Below are 21,011 nucleotides of genomic sequence, written 5' to 3'. Positions count from 1 at the left end.
TTCTTCAGCCAGAAGTCTGTTTGTTAAATTTTGAAGGGTTTTTTTATCGTCTGCCATGCATTCCCAAGAAGTTATAAAATAGTTTAAATTATTTGGTAAACAGCTTAATATTTTGGATATGACCATTTCATCATCTATTTTTGTTCCTAGCTGATTTATACGAAATTGTAAATTTTCTATTTCGCTTATTAATTGGGAAAGCGATTGACTGTCCTGTTTCTTATATGTGAAAACTCTTGTAATAGGGCATCTTTGTTTCTTTGCTCAGAACCTTCGAATATTTCACATAATTTTACGTACATTTCACGTGCACTGTTGCAATTAATTATGTGACCTTTTAGTTTCTTATCAATACTGCTTATGATAATTCTTTGCACCTGAGCATCTTTGATACTGAAGTCACTTTTCTTGTCATCTTCTTTTATTTGTGCAATTGTTTTTGCAAGATTTGCCGCTTTTAAGTGTATATTGAATTCAAATTTCCACAATAAAAATGTTTCCGCATCTTTTAATTTTTCTATCTGTATTATCTCAGGTTTTTCCATTTTTTAGTTTTTCACCGTTTTTTATTTTCTTCCTTGTTATTACTGTTTTTTAGTTTTTTTCACTTGTTTTTCATGTTGGGTTTTTCATTACCCAATCCCGGTTTTTAATTTTTTCTTCTCGGGCGTTCTGAGCCCATAACCTATTGTAGGTATTCAAACTTCTGGTATTCTTGAAAGTCTTTATTAATAGTTAAAGAAATACAATCACATTTTGTTAGGAATTATAACATTGTTCTCACTGGTTTTTACATCATGACAATTCACACCACCGTCATTCTTTTTCATAGACCAACAAACCTACATTTTTTAAATGTCATAGACTATAAATTCCTAACAATATTTTGCGTAAATAACCAACTAATTTAACTGGTATGTGAATATCCAAAGCAACTATCGGCCGACTAAAAGTTTCTAGCCTGTTTCGCGCTAACAGGTGCCCGTTTCTCGACATATGGGACTGATATAACCACCCCTATTTAGTTAGAATGGTTGGGGTGACCCCTGCTTAACCTTTTTAGTTGAAAACATAAATGAGATGGGTGATAATCTTTTTAGGTGTGATGTTAGTTTTTTTTTGGTTTGATTTTTGCAAATTTCGGTTTTATTTAATTTGTTTTTGATAATAAAGTTATAGGGTTAAGAATGATTTAGATGTAATATAATATACCTAGCTATATCATCATCTGCCTAGCCTTTTCCTAAGAATGTTATAGTCGTCCGTGGTTCATAGACATGAAGGGTACTATTTCTCGCACCTGGATAAAAAGTAACCTATATCCTTTCTTCACAAATCTTTCTTTCTCCTGCCCTGTTCCCAAATATTACTTGGGGTCGGCGCAATATGTCATTTTCTTCCATTTTCCCCTGTCACTCGTCATAATGGCACTCACTCCCTTCCTATTCATATCATCTTTCAGGCAATCCATCCATCTTTTCTTAGGTGTTCCTCTTCCTTTCTTCACAAATAGGTACTTCACATAAAGGTCTTAAAAAAAACTAGACAAATGGCAGTATGGGATAAAAAAATATATATCTTTTCTCAGGATCCATTTACAGTGACTCAGTAGTTTTTGCCTAAAAGCTCTACATACTCCGTAGTAATTTTCCATTACATAGTATTAGGAAAGACTAACGCCATTCTGAATTTCAAAACCTTTACAAGTTCTTAAAACAACACACATACACATAAAACCTTTTTAAATAAATAAATAAACAAACGCAAGCAAAGCCGTACACAGCACATAGTCTAATTAACTGCCTAATTAAATAATTACTGAATAAATCTTAACTGGTCGGAGTACCTACAGTTAAAAATCAACAGAGTTAACGAAAGGTGTGTGGTCGCAGTGAAGGCGATATAATCTATGATAATATTATAAAACTGAAGAGTTTGTTTGATGGCGTTAATGTCAGGAATTGCTAGTCCGATTTGAAAAAAAATTACAGTGTTAGATAGCCCACTTATTTAGGAAGGATGCAGGCAATTTTTTACCTGGTTGCATGATATACTTCTCCTGGGACACGGGTGAAACTTTCAGTTCAACGCTAGGATCAATGAAATACATAACTATTTGTTAAACCCTGTCTAATAATACAAACGTAGATGTTTGCTACTCTTTTCATAATGTAAATGGCATACAGCTAGCAGCGTAACACAAAGGCTACTTTTATCCTGATGCGGCAATTAGTTCTCTCGAAACAGAGATGAAACCACTGTCAGGTGGAAGCTAGTGGCTAGAAAGATTGTTCACAAAATTAAACAATAGCAATTTAAAATGCTTTAGTCAAAAAAAGTCTACGTACTTACACACTATACAGATTACCAAAAATAAGCCATCTTCTTTGTAAAAGGTGACAAATAATGACAGCGGCCGCTGGCCCCCCTCCCCCGCACCCTGAGGTGAGGGGGGAGAGGGGTGCTTTAAGCCAATTATCTGGCAGCAATTTGTTCTCACAAACAAAGCCAGCCCTTGCCAAATTAGATCCCCGTGCGAGGGAGGGGAACGTATCGATGTAAAGTATCGATAGATTTTTTGGGGTCTTTTTGAGGGATTTTAAAGTATAAATAAAACAGTCTTCGAATGTGTTTGTTAACTCATTTAAACATTAGTATGTTGTAAGATTCTGTTCTCACAGGTAAAGTGGCAGCTAAAATCCTAATCTTAGGATAAGGTAGTGCCCTTTCCAACGTACGCAACTTGTCGTCAAAACATACTATGGATAAAACGTGGAAGATTTCTCTGCCCTATCATCGTATTTGCCATTAGAACCATGAAATGATTTGTAGCAGAGTGAGTTTTTCTGTATCTATTAACGGAGAGTTTCACCATTGAACTATAACGATAATCAAACCATTTTCAGTTGTCAAATTGCTGATTTGACCAATGGGCGGTAAGTATACGGCCGGCTATGGTTCGGTTATCGCCATAGTTAAATGATGCAACTGAATCTAAATAGATTTATGAAAAAAACTGTCAACCATTTCTTCCCCTTAATATCCTTATACATACATACATAGTATGTATCGTTTTCTGTAGGTATTCATAAAACAGTTAACATATCGACATTTGTACATCACTACGCAAACCCGTCGGGAGTCGGGTAAAATTCACAGTTTTAGTAAAGAATCTATTTAGGCGGGTCCTTTGATCACCGCCACCGTGAGGGCTACTCTTGCATATTTAACTTGATTTTATACTGATTTCTTAACTTATACTGATTTAAAGGCAGTTTTGGTTGGGATTTTATTTGATACCAGTTTTTGATGTCGGTGACTCTTCTAGTGTATTTCAAGGGCAAATAGACAGATACATCTTTTATATTTTATATCTATACTAGAATAATATAAAGGTGAAGAAATCGTTTGTTTGCTTGAACGCACTCGCAGAAACGCCGTAAAATGGCCGTAAGCTATAAATAGTGACAGTGGAGTATTAATGAATTGTTTATTTGTTTTGTTTTTCTTAGCACTAAATTAAGCAAATACTAATAATGCAAGCAGAAAGAAGTAATTCATAAACGTACACGAGGGTTTATGAAACCTTGTTATTAACTACCTACAGACAGCTACCTACATAGTAGTTTCCAATGGCTTGCGTCTGAATCTTAAGAGCAGATTCCTGAAATCTTTTCACTTAGGTAAATAGCAAGCCTTGACCGTGAAGACTTTCAAATGAAGAGACCAATTGTTAAACAAAGAAGATACTGTAGGTACTCCAAGCAGCAATCATATAGAAAGGGGCGGTAAAAATACGTTCATATGTACGTAATTTGGCATCCTTAACTACACAAAAGGAATCCTAAAAAAATTTCGCTATCCAAATACATAATATGCAAAAAAAAATGAAGAGAACCTTAAACAAATAAATTTTATTTTCAGCTTAGCGCACTTACAATTTTCACATTTTATAATATCTATCACTAATTACTAATCCCCATACTTTAAACCCCCAACCTTTTCCCCTACTTATTCCTAATTTAAGAAGCTCACATAGGATTGAACATAAGGGGCAGTCTCCAGGCGTGGTCTGCACGCGCATGCGCAGAACTCGCGAGGACAATCGTTGGTTTTCACTTGATTTTCTCATCATGGTTGTACGTTTATTGTTTTATTGGGTTTTTTGGGGTACTTTCGTTTTTTTTATGGGGATTTGAAAGGGTGGTTTTGGATTTTGAGGTATCATTATTAATCATAACCTGTATAAATATGGAGAATATAAAATATTAAGATTACTAGAGGTAGAGCTTTTAATATTGTCAATTTGCTATTGGTTTCATACGCGTCCCATGGAAACTACTTCCCGTACAAGGATAAAGTTAGCCGGGGATTGTATGGCTTCACAACAATTTTCAATTTTCAGTCATTTCGGAGCATTTACAAAAAAAAATCCTCTCTAATTACCGTTATGGACTCCTCACTAATTACCAGATCCTATAACTATATTGGCGTCGGCTACCAGTCTAACTAAATGCAGCTAAGTATCAGTGTTTTACAAGGAGCGACTGCCTATTTTACCTCCTCAAACCAGTTACCCGGGCAAGGATATAATAAACTCCTTATTACTAGATACACCTAGGTAAGACTGGTTGTCAGACTTTCTAGCTTCTGAATAACGGCTGCCAAAGATGTTCAAATGACAGCCGGGACCCACCAATTTAACATGGAGGAATTAAAATTAAATCACCCCAATAACAAATTTAAAATTCAACACGATACAAATTCACTAATCACCAGCTTAACAACTATCTAAATATCACCATTTGTTACAAAATAAACAAATAAAACTAACTATTGTTGATAACTGTTTGTAATCACCCTATATGTAGACCCTCTTTGTAAACCTGACATTTGAAAATCAACCTTAAGACGTACAATATAAGTGTCAAAATTCCTTTCTGTATGTTAGGGGATTGTGGTATGAACATATTGCTTAGCGAATTTGAACCTTATGTCTTTAGAAATAGAAGTGTGAATGTTAATTAGGTGGTGACATATGAATAGTTTGTACCAATTAATTTTATTTATTGCTCCGTTTATTTTTAATTGGGGGTGTTAAGGGTAATTAGATTTAGGAATAAAATATGCATTAATTTCTCTTTCTCGATTGGGGCACAAAAATGCATATAAATAAGTAAAGAAAAATCTATACCTACTTACTTAAATGATAAAGCTGAATAGTTTGATTCAACGCGCTAATCTCATGAATTACTGGACCGATTTGAAAAATTATTTCAGTGCTAGATAGCCTATTTATTGAGTAAGTTTATAAGCTAATTTTCATCCAAGTACGCGAAATAATCCAGACGGAATCGTAGTAAAACCGCAAAAAATATTTTTTTCTGCTTTATAATATTAATATACTAAAAAGATCTTTATTTCTAGGCAGATACTTAGATTAAATAATCTGTACTTATAATCATTTAAAAAATACGCACAACCTTACGAAACACCAATAAAAAAATATCTATCACCAACACTTTTTTACACCCCAAAAGTGCCAAAAAACACCATAATAGGATCAATTTAGCACCGTATTATGGTGTACAAGCCATCCACGTGTCGATATGTTCACCCCATGGTTCAATGGGGTTGCCCCATAAAAATAAAGTGGTACAATTCATTCATATGTTATGGGGTTTTGAGTGCGAAATGGCAAAGTGGTCTAGTGGGATAGTTAAGTTTGGTGATCAAAATTGTTCTTAGTGAGTGTTTAGTCGGTTATGGAAGAATGGTTATGATTTTGACTGTTGACTGATGTAAAATTAATCAATTAATTCCTAGTCCAACTTGCATTGTATATCTTTCTCAGAGTCAACCCTTAAAATATTGTAAGCACTAAATACCAAATGTAATACCCATTAGGTATGTTTTAAAAAGAGTAACTATGGAGTTTCTTTTGAAGCTACTTTTGGAGTAGGCTAGGCAACTAGAATCAACCTTATTTATAATTTATGACGTTCATAAGTGCTTGTACAGGCCTAAATGAAATAAATGATTTGATTGATTTGTTGTAGGTATACGGGACTTAAATGTTACATAGGGAGACTTAAAAATAAGTGGTCGTTTTTTCTGTGGATTATATTTAAGCCGTCGGAAGTTGAAAAGTCGTGAAACCACTGAAAAATAACTTGATTGCTAATAGCAAATGATATTTTGATAGTGCATATTTAGTGTTTTGGTGCATGTTTATTAATAACAAATTATTTCTGGTTCTTTATTTTTATTTATCTATTATTTCCGAAGAATACTTAAGCTTACCCACATAATTTAGTTCTTAATTCTACACAAAAATGCTCAAAAAACTAATAAACAAAAAAATAGAACGACTTCAATATTAAAACTTCTCCTATGTGTCCTACAGCAACTACTTTTTTCTGAAGTCGGCTAAAAAAAGCACGATAATATTTCAAAACCAAGTCCCCTTTTATCACAACTGTTGACACAAGAGATATATAGCTTATATATACATGTATATGTGTTCAGCCGTTTCGGAGGGCGAGAATTAAATTAGTTGATTGCCGTCTTACGCTCTGTAGAGCGACTTAACTCTATTGTGTACGATTCACAATTTAGCTTGCACTATGGGATTTGGGGAATAAGTATACTTAGTAGGTACCTATATGTTTGTGTAGTATGGTTAAGAAATGTGTGTTATGTTAAAAGAAAAAACCGTAATATTTCTAGATTTCATACATTAGGTATCGGGTGTGTCATACCTATCACATTATAAAATTAAAAACGTTAAGATACTGGTTAATAAATACATGTTGATTAGCAAAAAGCACAAACAATAATTCCTACGTAAAATATTTTTTTTCATACAAAGTGAATAGAACAAAAATGTGTGAGAATTAGAACACCATATAAGTGTCAGTCATAACAAACAACGGAAATTCTCCCTTGAAATCTGACACCTGTCAACTGGTCAAAATTCATTCGATAATCTTAACTTCATCTCTGCTTTATTAAGATCTGATTTTTAAATCGCCAAATAACTTTTTTTGAAGAGTTTTGAATTTTGTCACCTTTTGTACTCAAAATATATATCCAAACTAATATTATAAATGCGAAAGTAACTCTGTCTGTCTGTCTGTCTGTCTGTCTGTCTGTCTGTCTTTTCTTCACGCCTAAACTACTGAACCGATTTGTGTGAAATTTGGTACAGACATAGTTTGAAACTTGAGAAAGGACATAGGATAGTTTTTATTACAAAAAAAAATACAAATTAAAATTATTCCGGACATATAGCGCCATCTATTGGTCAAATCAAAAATCTGCTGGTAGTCACTATTCCACGCGAACGAAGTTGCGGGCAAAAGCTAGTCTTCTATATTTATTCCTCAGAAAGAATTTAACTGATGATTGAAAAATAGGCCCCAAATTGTCTCAAAAATATTTTATTTAATTGGTTTAGGAGTGAGAAAGCTTTCTAAACTATTTTTTCTTTGTACGTTTATAAATCTGGATGATCTTGAACAAAATAATATGCTTAAGCATTTGTTATAATTTCCCGTAATTTGTAACCACATTTTGACCAAAAAATCACCCAAATTGCTTACAAAAAGCACAATTTTCCGTACAAACGACAGCCGTTTTACCATAGAGAATAAATGTAACCTCCTTACGTAGATTGGAACATGGTAGTCGTTGGAAAACCTCTATAAATCTCCCATAGAGTACGATGCACTGGGCAAGTTGCTCTACTTACGATATTTATAAGGATTTGTTTTGTTTTGGATTTTAAAAAGTTGTGACTTATTTGGTAACGTAGATTAAAATGTGTTTTGTATAAGAATAAATTGTAACCAAGGGGTAGGTATTGGGTTGCCCGGGTAACTTGGGTTGAGGAGGTCAGATAAGCAGTCGCTCCTGTTACTCAGCTGAATCCAGTTAGACTGGAAGCCTACCCCAACATAGTTGGGAAAACGCTCGGGAGATGATGATAAGAATACATTGATTATGAAAGATCTTGAATATCAATTGTATTATACGAGTAGCTTCTGCCAAAGGTTTCTCCCGTCCCGTGGAAACTACGTCGCGCACACAGATAAAAAGTAGCTTAATATCCTATAGCCCAAATAAAAAATAGGCTATCTAACACTGAAAGATTAATTCTTTCAAAACGACCCATTAGTTCCTAAGAAAAGCGCATTTATACTTATTAACAAACTCTTCAACTTCATAGATTAACACAAGTAATGATTTTATAACTGATTTAAGTATGTCATTGAAAATCAAAGTTCGTTTACCTGAATCAAATTATGATTATCATAGCTTAAAGTCAACCTACACGATAATTACCATATTTGCATATCCATCGACAGCCATTAATTAAATATGCAAGTATTATTCAACCATACCTGTTTGTTTAGAAGCGGTATCTATAGGTACAGTAGACTGCACATCAGTGGTAACTGTCATGCACCTTAACTCAATAGTAATAAGTACGATTTTCCTATAAAACTGTTACCACTGACCTGAAGTTGACTGTACTTACAAAGCTGAAGAGTTTGTTTGGTCAAATGCGCTAATCTTAGGAATATCTTGTCTGATTTGAAATATCTGTTGGATAGGTAGCCTATTTATCGAGAAAGGCAATTTCTTAGGCTGCTTTTCATCCGTAGTAAGTTAGTATATTTTAAAAGCTATGGGTTACATTTTATCCCGAACAGTTCTAGAGAGCAAGTACCTATTATAAATTGTAAATGAAAAGTGCATTTGGTTGTGCGTGCTAATCTCAGTAGCATTAAGTCCGCTGTTAAAAAATCTTATTTTTCTTATCTTTCCTATCCCATTTAACCAAGCAGGTTATAAGCCATCTATATAAGCAGTTATACCCTCGGATAGCAGACGAAACCACACGAATCAAATAGCTACAAATACCCCTAAACAAAGTAGAGCCACTATCCGTTCGTACTAACCTAACTTTTGACATAAATAACCCAAGTCGTAGGGGAAGTCGGGGGATAAAATATACGGATTTATTTAATACATTCAATACTAGACTCTTGCTGTGCATTGGTCGATATTACTCACGGTTTTTGAGACAAATAAAACTAAGGTATTGGTACTTACTAATAGCTGATTCTATTAAATTCGGCATCAAACGTAAAAGTATGGCAAGTTCAGACTTAGATACTTACACACCTATGTAATTATTTAAATTTCAATAAAAATATACCTATGTATATCTATATATAGAAATACAACGTGCTTATGTTTGAATTCATCATCATCATCTGCTTAGTCTTTTCCCAACTATGTTGGGGTCGGCTGCTAGTCTAACCGGATTCAGCTGAGTGCCAGTGCTTTACAAGGAGCGACTGCCTATCTGACCTCCTCAACCCGGTTACCCAGACAACAAAAAAGAAAAACCCTCAGTTTTTTTTAATATATATTATATATTGATGTTTCTTAGATACTAGTGGTCAGAAGCCAGAAAGTCTGGAAAACAGTCTTACCAAGGGGTATTGAGTTGCCCGGGTAACTAGGTTGAGGAGGTCAGATAGGCAGTTGTTCCTTATAAAACACTGGTACTCAGCTGCATGCATTTAGACTGGAAACCGGTCCCAACATAGTTGGGAAAAGGCTCGACAGATGATGATTTGAGAATCACCGTTACCATACCAATAAATTAAAGGCAATTTACAATTCCAATTATAAACAAATAACAAATAAACGAACTCGTTATATCTTTATTATATTAAAGCAAACATATTTGACAGGATGGGACCAATATTTTAAAAGTTCAAGCCGTAACTGGGCACAGGAAAGTCACGTACGGCCAACAAGCCTAAGTATTTATTTATTTATAAAATCGACACTTGAGCACGATTTTCTATTTATTTTCTGTACCTACATGTAAGTTTAATGCATTTATAAGTTATTGAAAGGTTTAATTTTGGATGTATGAGTGTTGACTTTTGCCCTTTGTGTGGGAGAAAAAGTTTACGGGTTGTTTTTGGTTCTGAGTATTAAAAACATAGTGGACTCAAATTGATATAAAATGGTTTTCTGAATATCTTATGATTTTCTGCTATTTTTGTTAGATAGTCATTTTATTTATTTATTTAATAGGTACTTTTGCACATTGAACAATGGCGGACCTAACGCCTAATGCATTTTCCACCAGTCTGCGTTTAGGTGGTGGAGAAATTGTATTTTTCCGTCGGGAATATATTTTTCTTCCAATCTTTAGCCATTTCTATATTTTTACTTTTTATCATTTATATTCTTTAAGTGGACAATAAGCAAGAAATATTTCCACGCATAGACCAAAATGCACTTTGCAATGCATTTTTATTGCAGAGAATCCAAAAATATTGTTCAATATTCTATATTATTAATACCACTAAGTGTTAGAGTGGTACTACCACCACTAATCCTTACCCCCCATCAAAAACAAACATACAATAAAAATAATACAATTGTCAAACAGAGAAAAAACATGGCGTTTCCCGCCAAAATTTGACAGATGCGTTCATGACATTATCGTTGGACAAACAACGCCAAATGTTCCGTTCAACGCAGTAATTGTTAATTATCATTTTTATAAGCTTAGCGGCGGACTTTGATGCGATAAATTAGTTATATTAACGTTAGATAAATAAATAGCGTTAAGTGGAATGGTGTTTGTCATTTGATTAATTAAATTGTTGCTGAATAGATTTGTTTTATTGCTGTTTGTAGTTGGTCTAATTGGATATGTTTTAGCTGATATAAGTCTGATTCACAAAGTTTGTTATAAGTTTTAATGATACGTATGACTTTGACAATGTTGTGGGCCAAAAAACAGCAAAATTAAAATGGGACTGGGCTGGGCACGTCAGCCGAATGCATCCAGACAGGTGGGCCAATATTGTTGCTCAGTGGATACCACAGGATGGCCACCGCAGACGTGGTAGGCCCCGGAAGAGGTGGCGTGACGATCTGGACGCCTACAACCCTGACTGGTGGCAGCACTCTAAGGATCGAGAGGTGTGGAAACAAAATGGGGAGGCCTTTGCCCAGCAGTGGGACAATAAGGGCTAAGAAAAAAATAAAAAAAAAATGACTTTGACACTTTTGTATTTGAAACTTTTTATGTAATCACAGAAATAGCGCTCCTGAAATTTTTATATTGCTTTGAAATTGTTTCCACTTAAACAATTATCAATTATTAGATCATAACAAAGATATGGATTTTCAAAACGGTCCTTTAGCTTAGTAAACTCGGACACGAGGAATTATTATTTAGTTACTTAATATCTTTGCACTACAAATTACAATGGCGGACTTAAACTTTTAGCTTTAGGTGATAGTACCTTATTAGGTGAGCAAACCTGCAGGTCAATCCGCAATCGATAAGAAGCCTGTAATATTACTACATATCTAACCACATCACTCTCCCCCCCAGGTGCCCCCCACGCTCTCCTCGGCAAGACCCGGAGACCCCGCACAGCCTTCACGTCGCAGCAACTCTTGGAGTTGGAGAAGCAGTTCCGCATGAACAAGTACCTCTCCAGGCCGAAGCGGTTTGAAGTGGCTACTAGTTTGATGCTCACGGAAACTCAGGTAAGAGTTGCTTACTATCTTTGTCTTGAATAATATTTTAAGGTAGTTTGTCACCTGTGTCCCGTAGGAAGTACATTATGTGTAGGGTTAGGAAGCGGCCTATAGCCTACTTTGGTAAATGGGCTGTCAAAAACTGAAAGAATTTTTCAAATCGGACAAGTGGTTTCTGAAATAAACATGTTTAAATGAAAATTTAAACTTTTAGCTATAGTATGGTAAGCATTAATGCGAAAGCGAGTTTGTTTATAGATACGATTTCATGCAAAATTGGTCGAAGCAAAAGCTTGGAGATTAAGATATGCCTGTTATTCGGATGCGGAACGTTCCCTCGGAATGGCGACTACTTTTATAGGCCTACTTGAAATAATATAGTATATTTAGGGCACTAGTGTATTTACACTAGTGCCCTAAAAATACAAAAAAATATAATGATTAGCTAATTTCATACTTACATACAGCATAAACATTTCTATACCAATAAAAACTACACACACGCTTTACAAACTCACACAACCTCACAAATTTTGACATTTATTTTGGCGCGAACACATGTCAACATGGCGGGTTTATGCTTACAAATGTATGTCAAGATTACAAGGGTAGAATCGTAAACGTTACGGCTTGCAAAGGTTTTAAGATTAATCTCACACCCCAGGGGTGGCTCTTAGACATTTATACGATATTTACACCTGTTAGGATTTGTAAAGCTATATGGTTTTATGGTGTAAGGGGTAGAAATATGGCAGTAAAGTGGGGTGTAAAAAAAGACGTCGGTTTTTATAGTATGTGATTCGTGTTAAATCTAAAGCAGTGCTTGAGGTTTCGGATTCGATTTGTGGGCTTGAGGATCTTTCGCAAAGCAGACCGTAGTCTGGAAGTTGGTGATTCTTTCACCTGTGCATCGGAGAGCACGTTCATGCGACCCTGCGACTGATCTCTCTAATCTCTAGTCTGCGCAAATGCGTGTGCACTATAATATGTCCTAAGCAGCTGGCTGATCTCCTTACATGAGAGCAGCCGCCGTGGCTGAAATCGACCTTCGACGCCATTAGGCTTTAATATACTCCTAAAAAGAAAATGCAGTGTTTTCTTAATCATAGATTTTTAAAACTATACATTTTTGTCCACAGGTAAAAATCTGGTTCCAAAACCGAAGAATGAAATGGAAACGTTCAAAAAAGGCTCAACAAGACTCGAAAAACAAAGAACCACCACAGACTGAGGACAAAAAACCCAAAGAATTGCAAACCGAACAAGAAAAAACGCCAATGGCGGGAGATTTGACAGCTGTCAAACCTATGTTAGACAGGGACAGAATTATCGCGCTAGAAAGAGAAAGAGCGATGGCTGCTGCAAATTTTAATTCTAATTTGGAAAATAGGCGTGGTTTGGTTGTTATGAACCAAGATGGCGCACGTCCTATGGATATGTTTAGGCCTTATGTAGTATGAGAGTAAATTAACTTTTAGGTTTTTTATTCGTTAGGTTTCTAAGGTAAATGGACAATTTGTTTTATATTTGTTTGTTTTTAATTATCTCCTAAACCAGTAAGGTTAAGGCGTTGGTACTAGAGGCTATACTTACTCGAATTTTTGAATGTCACTCTATTTTGATTTTTTATCACAGATACAGCTACTAAATATAAGTAGTTTTGACAGCCACTTAGCCTCCCATATTCTTGAGTAGTAATGTGATTTAAACAGGTTTTTGTTGGGTCTCATCTTCATCCTCCTTCTATCCCAATTTTTATTTGTAGTCAGCACAGCATGTTTTCTCCTTCCATACTCTTCTGTCTGCCGTCATCTCACAAGTAACATTCTTTCTAGCCATGTCGACTTACACACTATCCATCCATAGTTTCTTTGGTCCTCCCCTTCAAATATTATAGGTACAAATCAGATTTTTTGGCTTTTTGAAAGGATGACTTTTCCTGCTCAAAATAGAGTGACATTTAATTTCGCGTTAAAAACAAGAATGGTAAAAACGTATACTATAGTTAAATAAAACTAAGTTAGAATACATTTCCTAGTCAAGAATAGTGTATATTTCTACATTTATTGTTAAATTAATGAATTAATTGTGTAAATAATAATTTTATGCGCACATAAACATACCTATTAGGGATTAATTTTTGACATTTTTTATTTGTCAAAGTCATTTATTTTACATACATAGGAACAATACATAAATATATGTCTATTCTATTGTTATTTCAAATTCAAATAAAAATTTGCTTAAAAAATGTGTCCCACGTTGGGTGCCAGAATTTGTCAAGCAAGCTTTTTATGTCAACAATTTGACATTTCATAATTGTCAAGTTATTACGATTTATTTATTAGATCAGCTTATATATTTTTATGATTAATATATGGACTGATGCTTGCCAAAAGTATACAAATTAATGATTGGTAAATATTATTTATTTAGTTTAAAAGAGTTTTCTGCCATTAACATACTGAAATGAAGCTTGGATTAGAATCCTAGATCATTTTGTTCTTTTTATTCATATTAGAAAAAAGACAAGACGAATGATTTATTTGGTAATTTATTTTTTTACAAGATTATTATTATAAGAATCAAGTCAGTATTGAGTTTAAGTAGCTATTATTTAATATAATTGATTTTTTAAATTAATATATATGTACTAACAAAACATGAGACATCTTTGAAACCAGTATTATTCTTTTAAGTTACTAACTTTTACCGAATTTTGTAAAAATGTAATTATATACTTAGCTGTAGTTTATTATAAGATATAATATGGTCATACTGATAAAGTGCAATATACTATATTATCTATACTAATATATAATAAAGAAGAAACTTTATTGTTTATTTGTACCCTTAAGGCTTTAAAACTACAGAACCGATTTGAAAAATTCTTTCACTTTTGTAAAGCTATGTACACTCTTCCCGAGTAACATAGGCTCCCGAGTAACATAGGTCATCCTAGTACGGGAAGAAGTTCCGTGTGTGTTATACCGCAAAGAAACGCTAGTTAATAATTATATTTAGTAACTTTTATATTTATGTTTATCTCGAATACGCCAACGCAGATTTTGATAAAATTTTGCAAACAAATTGCTTAATTATGAAAAACCAGTGAAAATAATAAACAGTATGACCATAGCCACATAATTTAAGTTAAAATTGTAATTAGCTTTAAGATAACTATAACCAATGACATGAATAGCATTTAATTAATATAATAATTAACAATAAGGTGTAAATTACGTTTCTACATGGAGTCGTGTACCATAATAAGATGATAATCGTAATAAATTATTATATATGCAAATTATAAATAAAGATATAGTTGATATGTTGGAAGTTGACGTTTTATTTCTATTTTACCGTGAGTTGCACCATCTAACTTTAACGACAACCGAACCATTTTCAGTTGTCAAATGTTCGATTTGACCAATGGGCGGCTACTATATACTACTGGCCCTATGTCAAATTATCTCCGAGTAATATATGCTATACTTTGTTCGGATACGAGAAAAAGTTCCCATGGGACGAGGGTGAAATCGCGGGAAAACAGCTAGTTCAGAATATTTTTATCCCGTCAACTCTTCCTATTACCTACTTTTCACCAGCGATTCAAAAGAATATGGAATTCGCCACCCCATCATGAAGCAACAGTATTGGTTTGTATGAATATGGTAAACAGAAGAAAAAGAACCTCTATGTATTGAAATCTACCAGGGTGTTTTACTTTATATACGTATCAAGGGGTTAAGCAACACTTAGTGTCGTCAGTCCGTGATTGGGTAGCCTATCGATCATAAAAAGTTCCTCAGTATTTCGGAAGGTACTTCATTATTGAATATCGTTACCCTCCGCTACGAGTAGACAGAAGCCAGAAAGTCTGACCAATATTACCGGCAGGTATTTGGTTGCCCAGGAAACTCGGTTTCGAAGGTCAGATAGGCAGTCGCTCCTTGTTAAACACTGGTACTCAGCGACATCCCGTTAGATTGGAAGCTGCCCTAACATAGTTGAAAAAGATTAGACAGATCATACATAAATAACCGACTGAAATAAACATACTACATCCACTTGACACTGAATGCAAAACGACCGAAAATTTGCTTTTGTAAAAAGTGTTCAAACAATACTATGTAATATTCTCACCTCGATCAAGAAACTACATTGACCTACAACTACCACCAAGACACTACAAACAACCTACAAACAGCTATACATACATACATACAGACAAACAAACTACTGCTACCAGTAGAAACAGTTAAATAACATGCGACTGGTAACGGTTCGCTTACATCAGTAAATTAAGCCGACGGGGGCGGGGGGAGGGGTGTAGGGTGACTAGGTATTGGGTGGAAAAATAAGGATATTTCTGTTGGGGAAATTCTGTGGGTTAGAAGTTGAAAATGGTGTAATTTAAATAAGTAAAACTAATGTAAAACTGTTACATGGGTATGCGAAACATGCAGAAAAGTTACCTATATATTATTTCATTCAAAATAATTAAAAGCTACTTTTTATCAAGATACCTTGGGACGTGGGCAAAACTGCCTACATACACCGTAAGTTATAACTTTCACCATGTTTAAAGGGAAAATGGAAGGGTGAATAAAACATGTTACTTTAATTACCCATCTATACTATCTATACTAATATCATAAAGAGGAAAACTTTGTTTGTTTGGTTGTAATGAATAGGCTCAAAAACCACTGGACCGTTTTTAAAAATTCTTTCACCATTCGAAAGCTACATTATCCACGAGTAACATAGGCTATATTTTATCCCGGTACGGGCAGTAGTTACCACGGGACGCGGGTGAAACCGCGGGAACACGGCTAGTTAAATATAGTTCCATCACGATAAAAAAAAATAACAGCTAGATATTTTTTTAATTACGTTTTAATGTAACTCATCCTCGTTTACTTAAACACGCTACTTTTTAGGCGATTTGCCGTTATGGCACTTCCATGTACTTCATGTTACATACACATACCGATAAACACATAATTCTCCTATACAGCACAGTTGGGTAAAATAAAACACAGGACTATCCAACATTTTCCTCATAACATACTCCCCCTATATTCTGAAGTGATGTTGGCAGCATAAATTGGTGTGGAAAAACTGAGCCTCTCTGTATGCCGAGCTCGTCTGAGGGGGGGTAGTGGCGTCTCGCTCTGTGCCTGTTATGGATACCGGGCTGTATTCATAGTGTTGGGTTTGTGAGAAGTTCATGGGATATTTTTTTGTGTATTTTTTTTCAATTTTAACTAAAGGAAGACCTACTAAAAGCTTCGCTAGAACTAGACAACTAAAAAAAACCTGTATATCTATAAAAAAAAAAGAAAATTGTTTTCATTTCGATTAAAAAAAAATACAAGTTGGCGGTGAATCGTCTATAGTCCCCAGGCCAGCGAACAAATTTTTTTGTATGTATCAAATTAAAATACTAAACATGTAGTGCCAAATTAAAACGCGAAACACACAGAAAATCTCTTATTTAAAATATGAAAATATAAATACAGAAACTTGAAAATTCAAAACTAAGAAACTGAAAAGACAAAAAAAATTGATCCAGTGATTTAAGCTAAATCAACAAAATATACGCAGTCCGTAGCGCGTAGCATAAGCGTAGCAAATTCGTAGCATGCTACGCCATAAATTGCCTTGTAAGTAAAAAATAGGCAATTTTTTTGTGAAACTTCGGGAAAACTGCTAGTAAACCATATTTTCATAGAAACTTGTGTGTCCGGACTATAAGCTCGTCTCCTGGGCGTGTCTGCAGTGATTGATGACTTTTGTTTAAACAACTTACCGCTGTTTGCAGCCACCGATACCCGCGTCGATAACTTCAGACGCCATTTTTATTGTCTATGGTATTCTTAAATGTTATAGATTATAACATTATGTATGTAAATTGTAAAATACTTATGTACGATTTGTAGTAGAACAGAAGTTCCAAGAGTTTTCTTGAAGGTCCAATCAGTAATGACATGTATTTCGGATTTCCTCCATTTTTTGAAATTGATTAAATAAGTGCCGTGACTCGGATTAGTATTATTTGTAGTATCTTTAAATGTTACTTCTTATAACTAAGTGTTAAATAGGGCAATTGCCATTGCGGCCATTCTTGGGGAAGTCTTTAAAACTAGTTTCCGAAAGCGGTTTCCCTCGATTTCTGCATTTGCTACCTCCAGCTCCTAAATCCAAAAATAGCCTGTTTTAGATAGGTAATTCTCATTTAAAAGTTATAATAACTTAGCTTAGTTTCATTACAATCCATTCAGTCGTTAGAGCGTGATTATTAGGAACAAACTTTCTTTCCACATTTATGATATTCTTAATCTTACTTTTCTATGGTCTAAATTATCTTCTACCTAAAATAATCTATGGTACCTACCCACAGATCTTCAACACCAAACAACGCTGACAGTCGCAAAACTGTAGGTAGCAAGTAGAAGCGCAAATACTCACAGTATCAACAAATTCAATCGGAATACAAAATGGAGAGAATATCAATATTTGATATTTGGTATTGTAACGACACCCCGCCGGCGATGGCCGATTTCAGTTCCCGTTGCCGCGTATTTTTGACATTGACTTATTTGACAGTTTGTTTTTTTTTTCGGGGAAATAAGCCCGCGCATTTTTGACATTTGTGTTATTTGACAGAATGATTTTTTTTTTGCTGGTGATGATGAAATAAAAAAGTAAAAAAAAGTCAAAAGGCTCTTCTTTAGCCTAGAGGAGCCCTAAGCCTAAGCCCAAAGAAGGTTCTCAGTATGACTTGTATGTATGACTTGTATGTATGTTTTGCGCGATTACCTCACTTTTGGTTGAACCTATTTCATTACGGATTTCAGCATAGTATTTCTCAAACAATTACATAGATTTAACTAATTTTGAAGACGGCTTTTCCGCTATTATATCTTTATTGCTTTTATTTTTGGTTTTCTTTTATACTCGGCTTAGCTGTTTAGCTTTTTAAGGGGTTGTGTAATTTTTGAAGTTTAATTACGACCTATAAACATTATGTATCAAAATCTCTAAGTCCACAGCAAAAAGCATCAACTTTCTACGTGGCCATATTTTAACAGAACTTTCATATTTGCAAACAATTTGGTCTCTATCTCCCTGCCGCCCTTACGCTTAAAAGGACATCATTAACTCGCACGATCAGTTTTCTGAAGGAAAATGGCGGATTTTTCACGAAAATTACCGGCTGCTGAATGAGATTTTCATTTCGCAATAAACGCTTTGTTTGCCTAAAAGATCTTTTGATTTTAGACAAGTTTAGTTATAATAATTGTGCTAAAAGTCACGATACTTGTAGATTTTTTAACAATTAATCAGTTCAGTAGTTTCGAAGCTTTTAAGATGGGTACAAATAAAAAAAATAGGGACCCCTTTAGTAAACTTAGACAGAGATATACAACGAATATTAAATCTACAACAGCTTATTCATCAACCATCTCCAAAAATCATTTTCCCATCCCACAAAATAATTTCCCAAAAACCCCGATGTCCAAAAAAAAACAGTCTCCCAAAAACAAAAGACATTACACCAACCGCAAACAATCAAAGACAATACGGACGATATTTTTAAAAAAACAACAGCTCGTCACGTAGCTCGAAGGCGGGAAGACGGCGGCCGTTGATTGGTGCAAATTGAATTTGGAATCAAGGAGCGGGGGCGGGGGGAGGGGTGTTGTCGTGTTGGCGATCGCTCGCTGATTGCCCGTTTGCGGTGCGACTAGAATAATGTGGAATGGACTTATTGTTACGATAGTATTTTATTTTTGTCCTAATTTTGTTAAGTAAGAAAAATAAACAAGTTTTGTTTCATTCATCTGCCTAGCTTCTTTCCCGAACTATATTGGAGTTGGCTTCCCGTCGGACTGAATGCAACTGAGTACCCTTATTTTACTTGGATCGACCGCCTACTTACCTTCTCAACCCAGTGATCCGAGTAACCTGATATGTTACTACTCTACAGGCATTCAGGATTCTGACTACCCGTAACAACTATCAAAGTACAAATGACGCTTTTAACGTAGGTAGGAACCTTTCAAAACACTAAGGAACTCGTTATGAAACTCCGATCGTTGCATTGCTCAACTTTATGATAGTGTACCCGGCTGTTATTGCCTAATAACGCATGTATATCATCCTTTATTTTTGTACTGTTGAACTTATTCCCTCCAGAAAAATAAACGCAGTCACAGCTAGTCCACACTAAGACTATCACGTACAACGGGCTGTATCCAGTGTTCCCGGCATTCAACATTCACACTTCACTTAACTATGGTATGTTTCACCCATAGATATAATATTACTAAACAAGATTGCGCACGCTCAAAATATATATTTACGAAAATGAACTCTATTCTTATGCAATAAGGTACTAAATTGGTTGCATAATACACAGAGGCAAATCCGAGCCGAGAGGGATAGTTCGAACGGAGGCTGTTTGTCTCTTTCTAACACCTTGCCAGCATAAAAAAATGTTGTGATCAAAAGTTTTGTCTTCCCAAAAAACAATTAAATCACTTATATTTTTATCTTATTTTAACAATTGTAAGTCAACAAATTAATAACAATCGCATTGATTTATTCGTATTTATTATTAAAACATAAACAACATAAATTTTTATTTTGCTTTTTTTTATTTTCTAGCGGTAACCCTGAACATTCTTGGCGCGTAATCAGCATTTAAAATTTTGTTTATATTTTTTGTATTAAATCAATTTAAACTATTAAAATAGTGAAAAAGTGTTGCGTTTATACTTGTAAAAGTGAATCCTATGGGGGTTGCAGTATATCGTTCCACAGGTTAGCTAATATTAACATTATCGTAAATCAAACAACTAGGGTGCCCATGAATTCTTGTAATGAGTCAAAATATGGGTGATGGATTTTAAAACTGTTGTACTATTGTTATAGCTTCCCAAAAAATGAAGGAAGGCGACATAAATGGCTTAGCAGTCTATATGTGAAGCAAAAATACAGACAAATCAGTCTTCACTTCGAATCTCCCTGCTTTTATACGGCTAATTCCTGCTAATTTTTAAAAGCAGATATTAGTATCTTAAGGTCACAAACTGAGTAAGTTAAAACTTCAATACCAATCTGTGTTTAATAATCTTAGCAAATTCGGATTAGTCTCACATAGCTTAATCTCATAGTCACCCTATTAGAAAGGGACAAACAGCCTCGGTACTAACTGTTTCACTCGGCTCGTTTTTTGGGTATAGGTGCGCAGTCCTGTTTACTAATATTATGTCTATGGAAATTAGGGCATGCAATACCGGTTAACCGGTTTCGTTTTTACCGGTAAATCGCCCATTTTTGCGAGTTTTAAATTACCGGTAAAAATAATAAGAAACCGGTAATTTACCGGTTTTTACGTTCTTCTGATAAAA

General features: G+C 34.6%; 1 protein-coding gene across 1 annotated transcript in view; it reads left to right on the top strand.

The window, feature by feature from the left end:
* LOC126055565 (homeobox protein Hox-D5) overlaps positions 1 to 14,928 on the top strand; it is a 30,301-nt gene extending 15,373 nt beyond the window's left edge. The window contains exons 4-5 of the mRNA XM_049845345.2: positions 11,441 to 11,598; positions 12,729 to 14,928. Of these exons, the coding sequence (XP_049701302.2) occupies positions 11,441 to 11,598; positions 12,729 to 13,049 (479 nt within the window). The 3' untranslated portion in view covers positions 13,050 to 14,928. The remainder of the gene's footprint in view (positions 1 to 11,440; positions 11,599 to 12,728) is intronic.
* The last annotated feature ends 6,083 nt before the right edge of the window (positions 14,929 to 21,011 follow it).

Source organism: Helicoverpa armigera, chromosome 27 (genome assembly GCF_030705265.1).
Source record: "Helicoverpa armigera isolate CAAS_96S chromosome 27, ASM3070526v1, whole genome shotgun sequence".
NCBI lineage: Eukaryota > Metazoa > Arthropoda > Insecta > Lepidoptera > Noctuidae > Helicoverpa > Helicoverpa armigera.
Note: the sequence above shows the minus strand (reverse complement) of the source record. Positions and strands in the feature narration are given on the sequence as shown.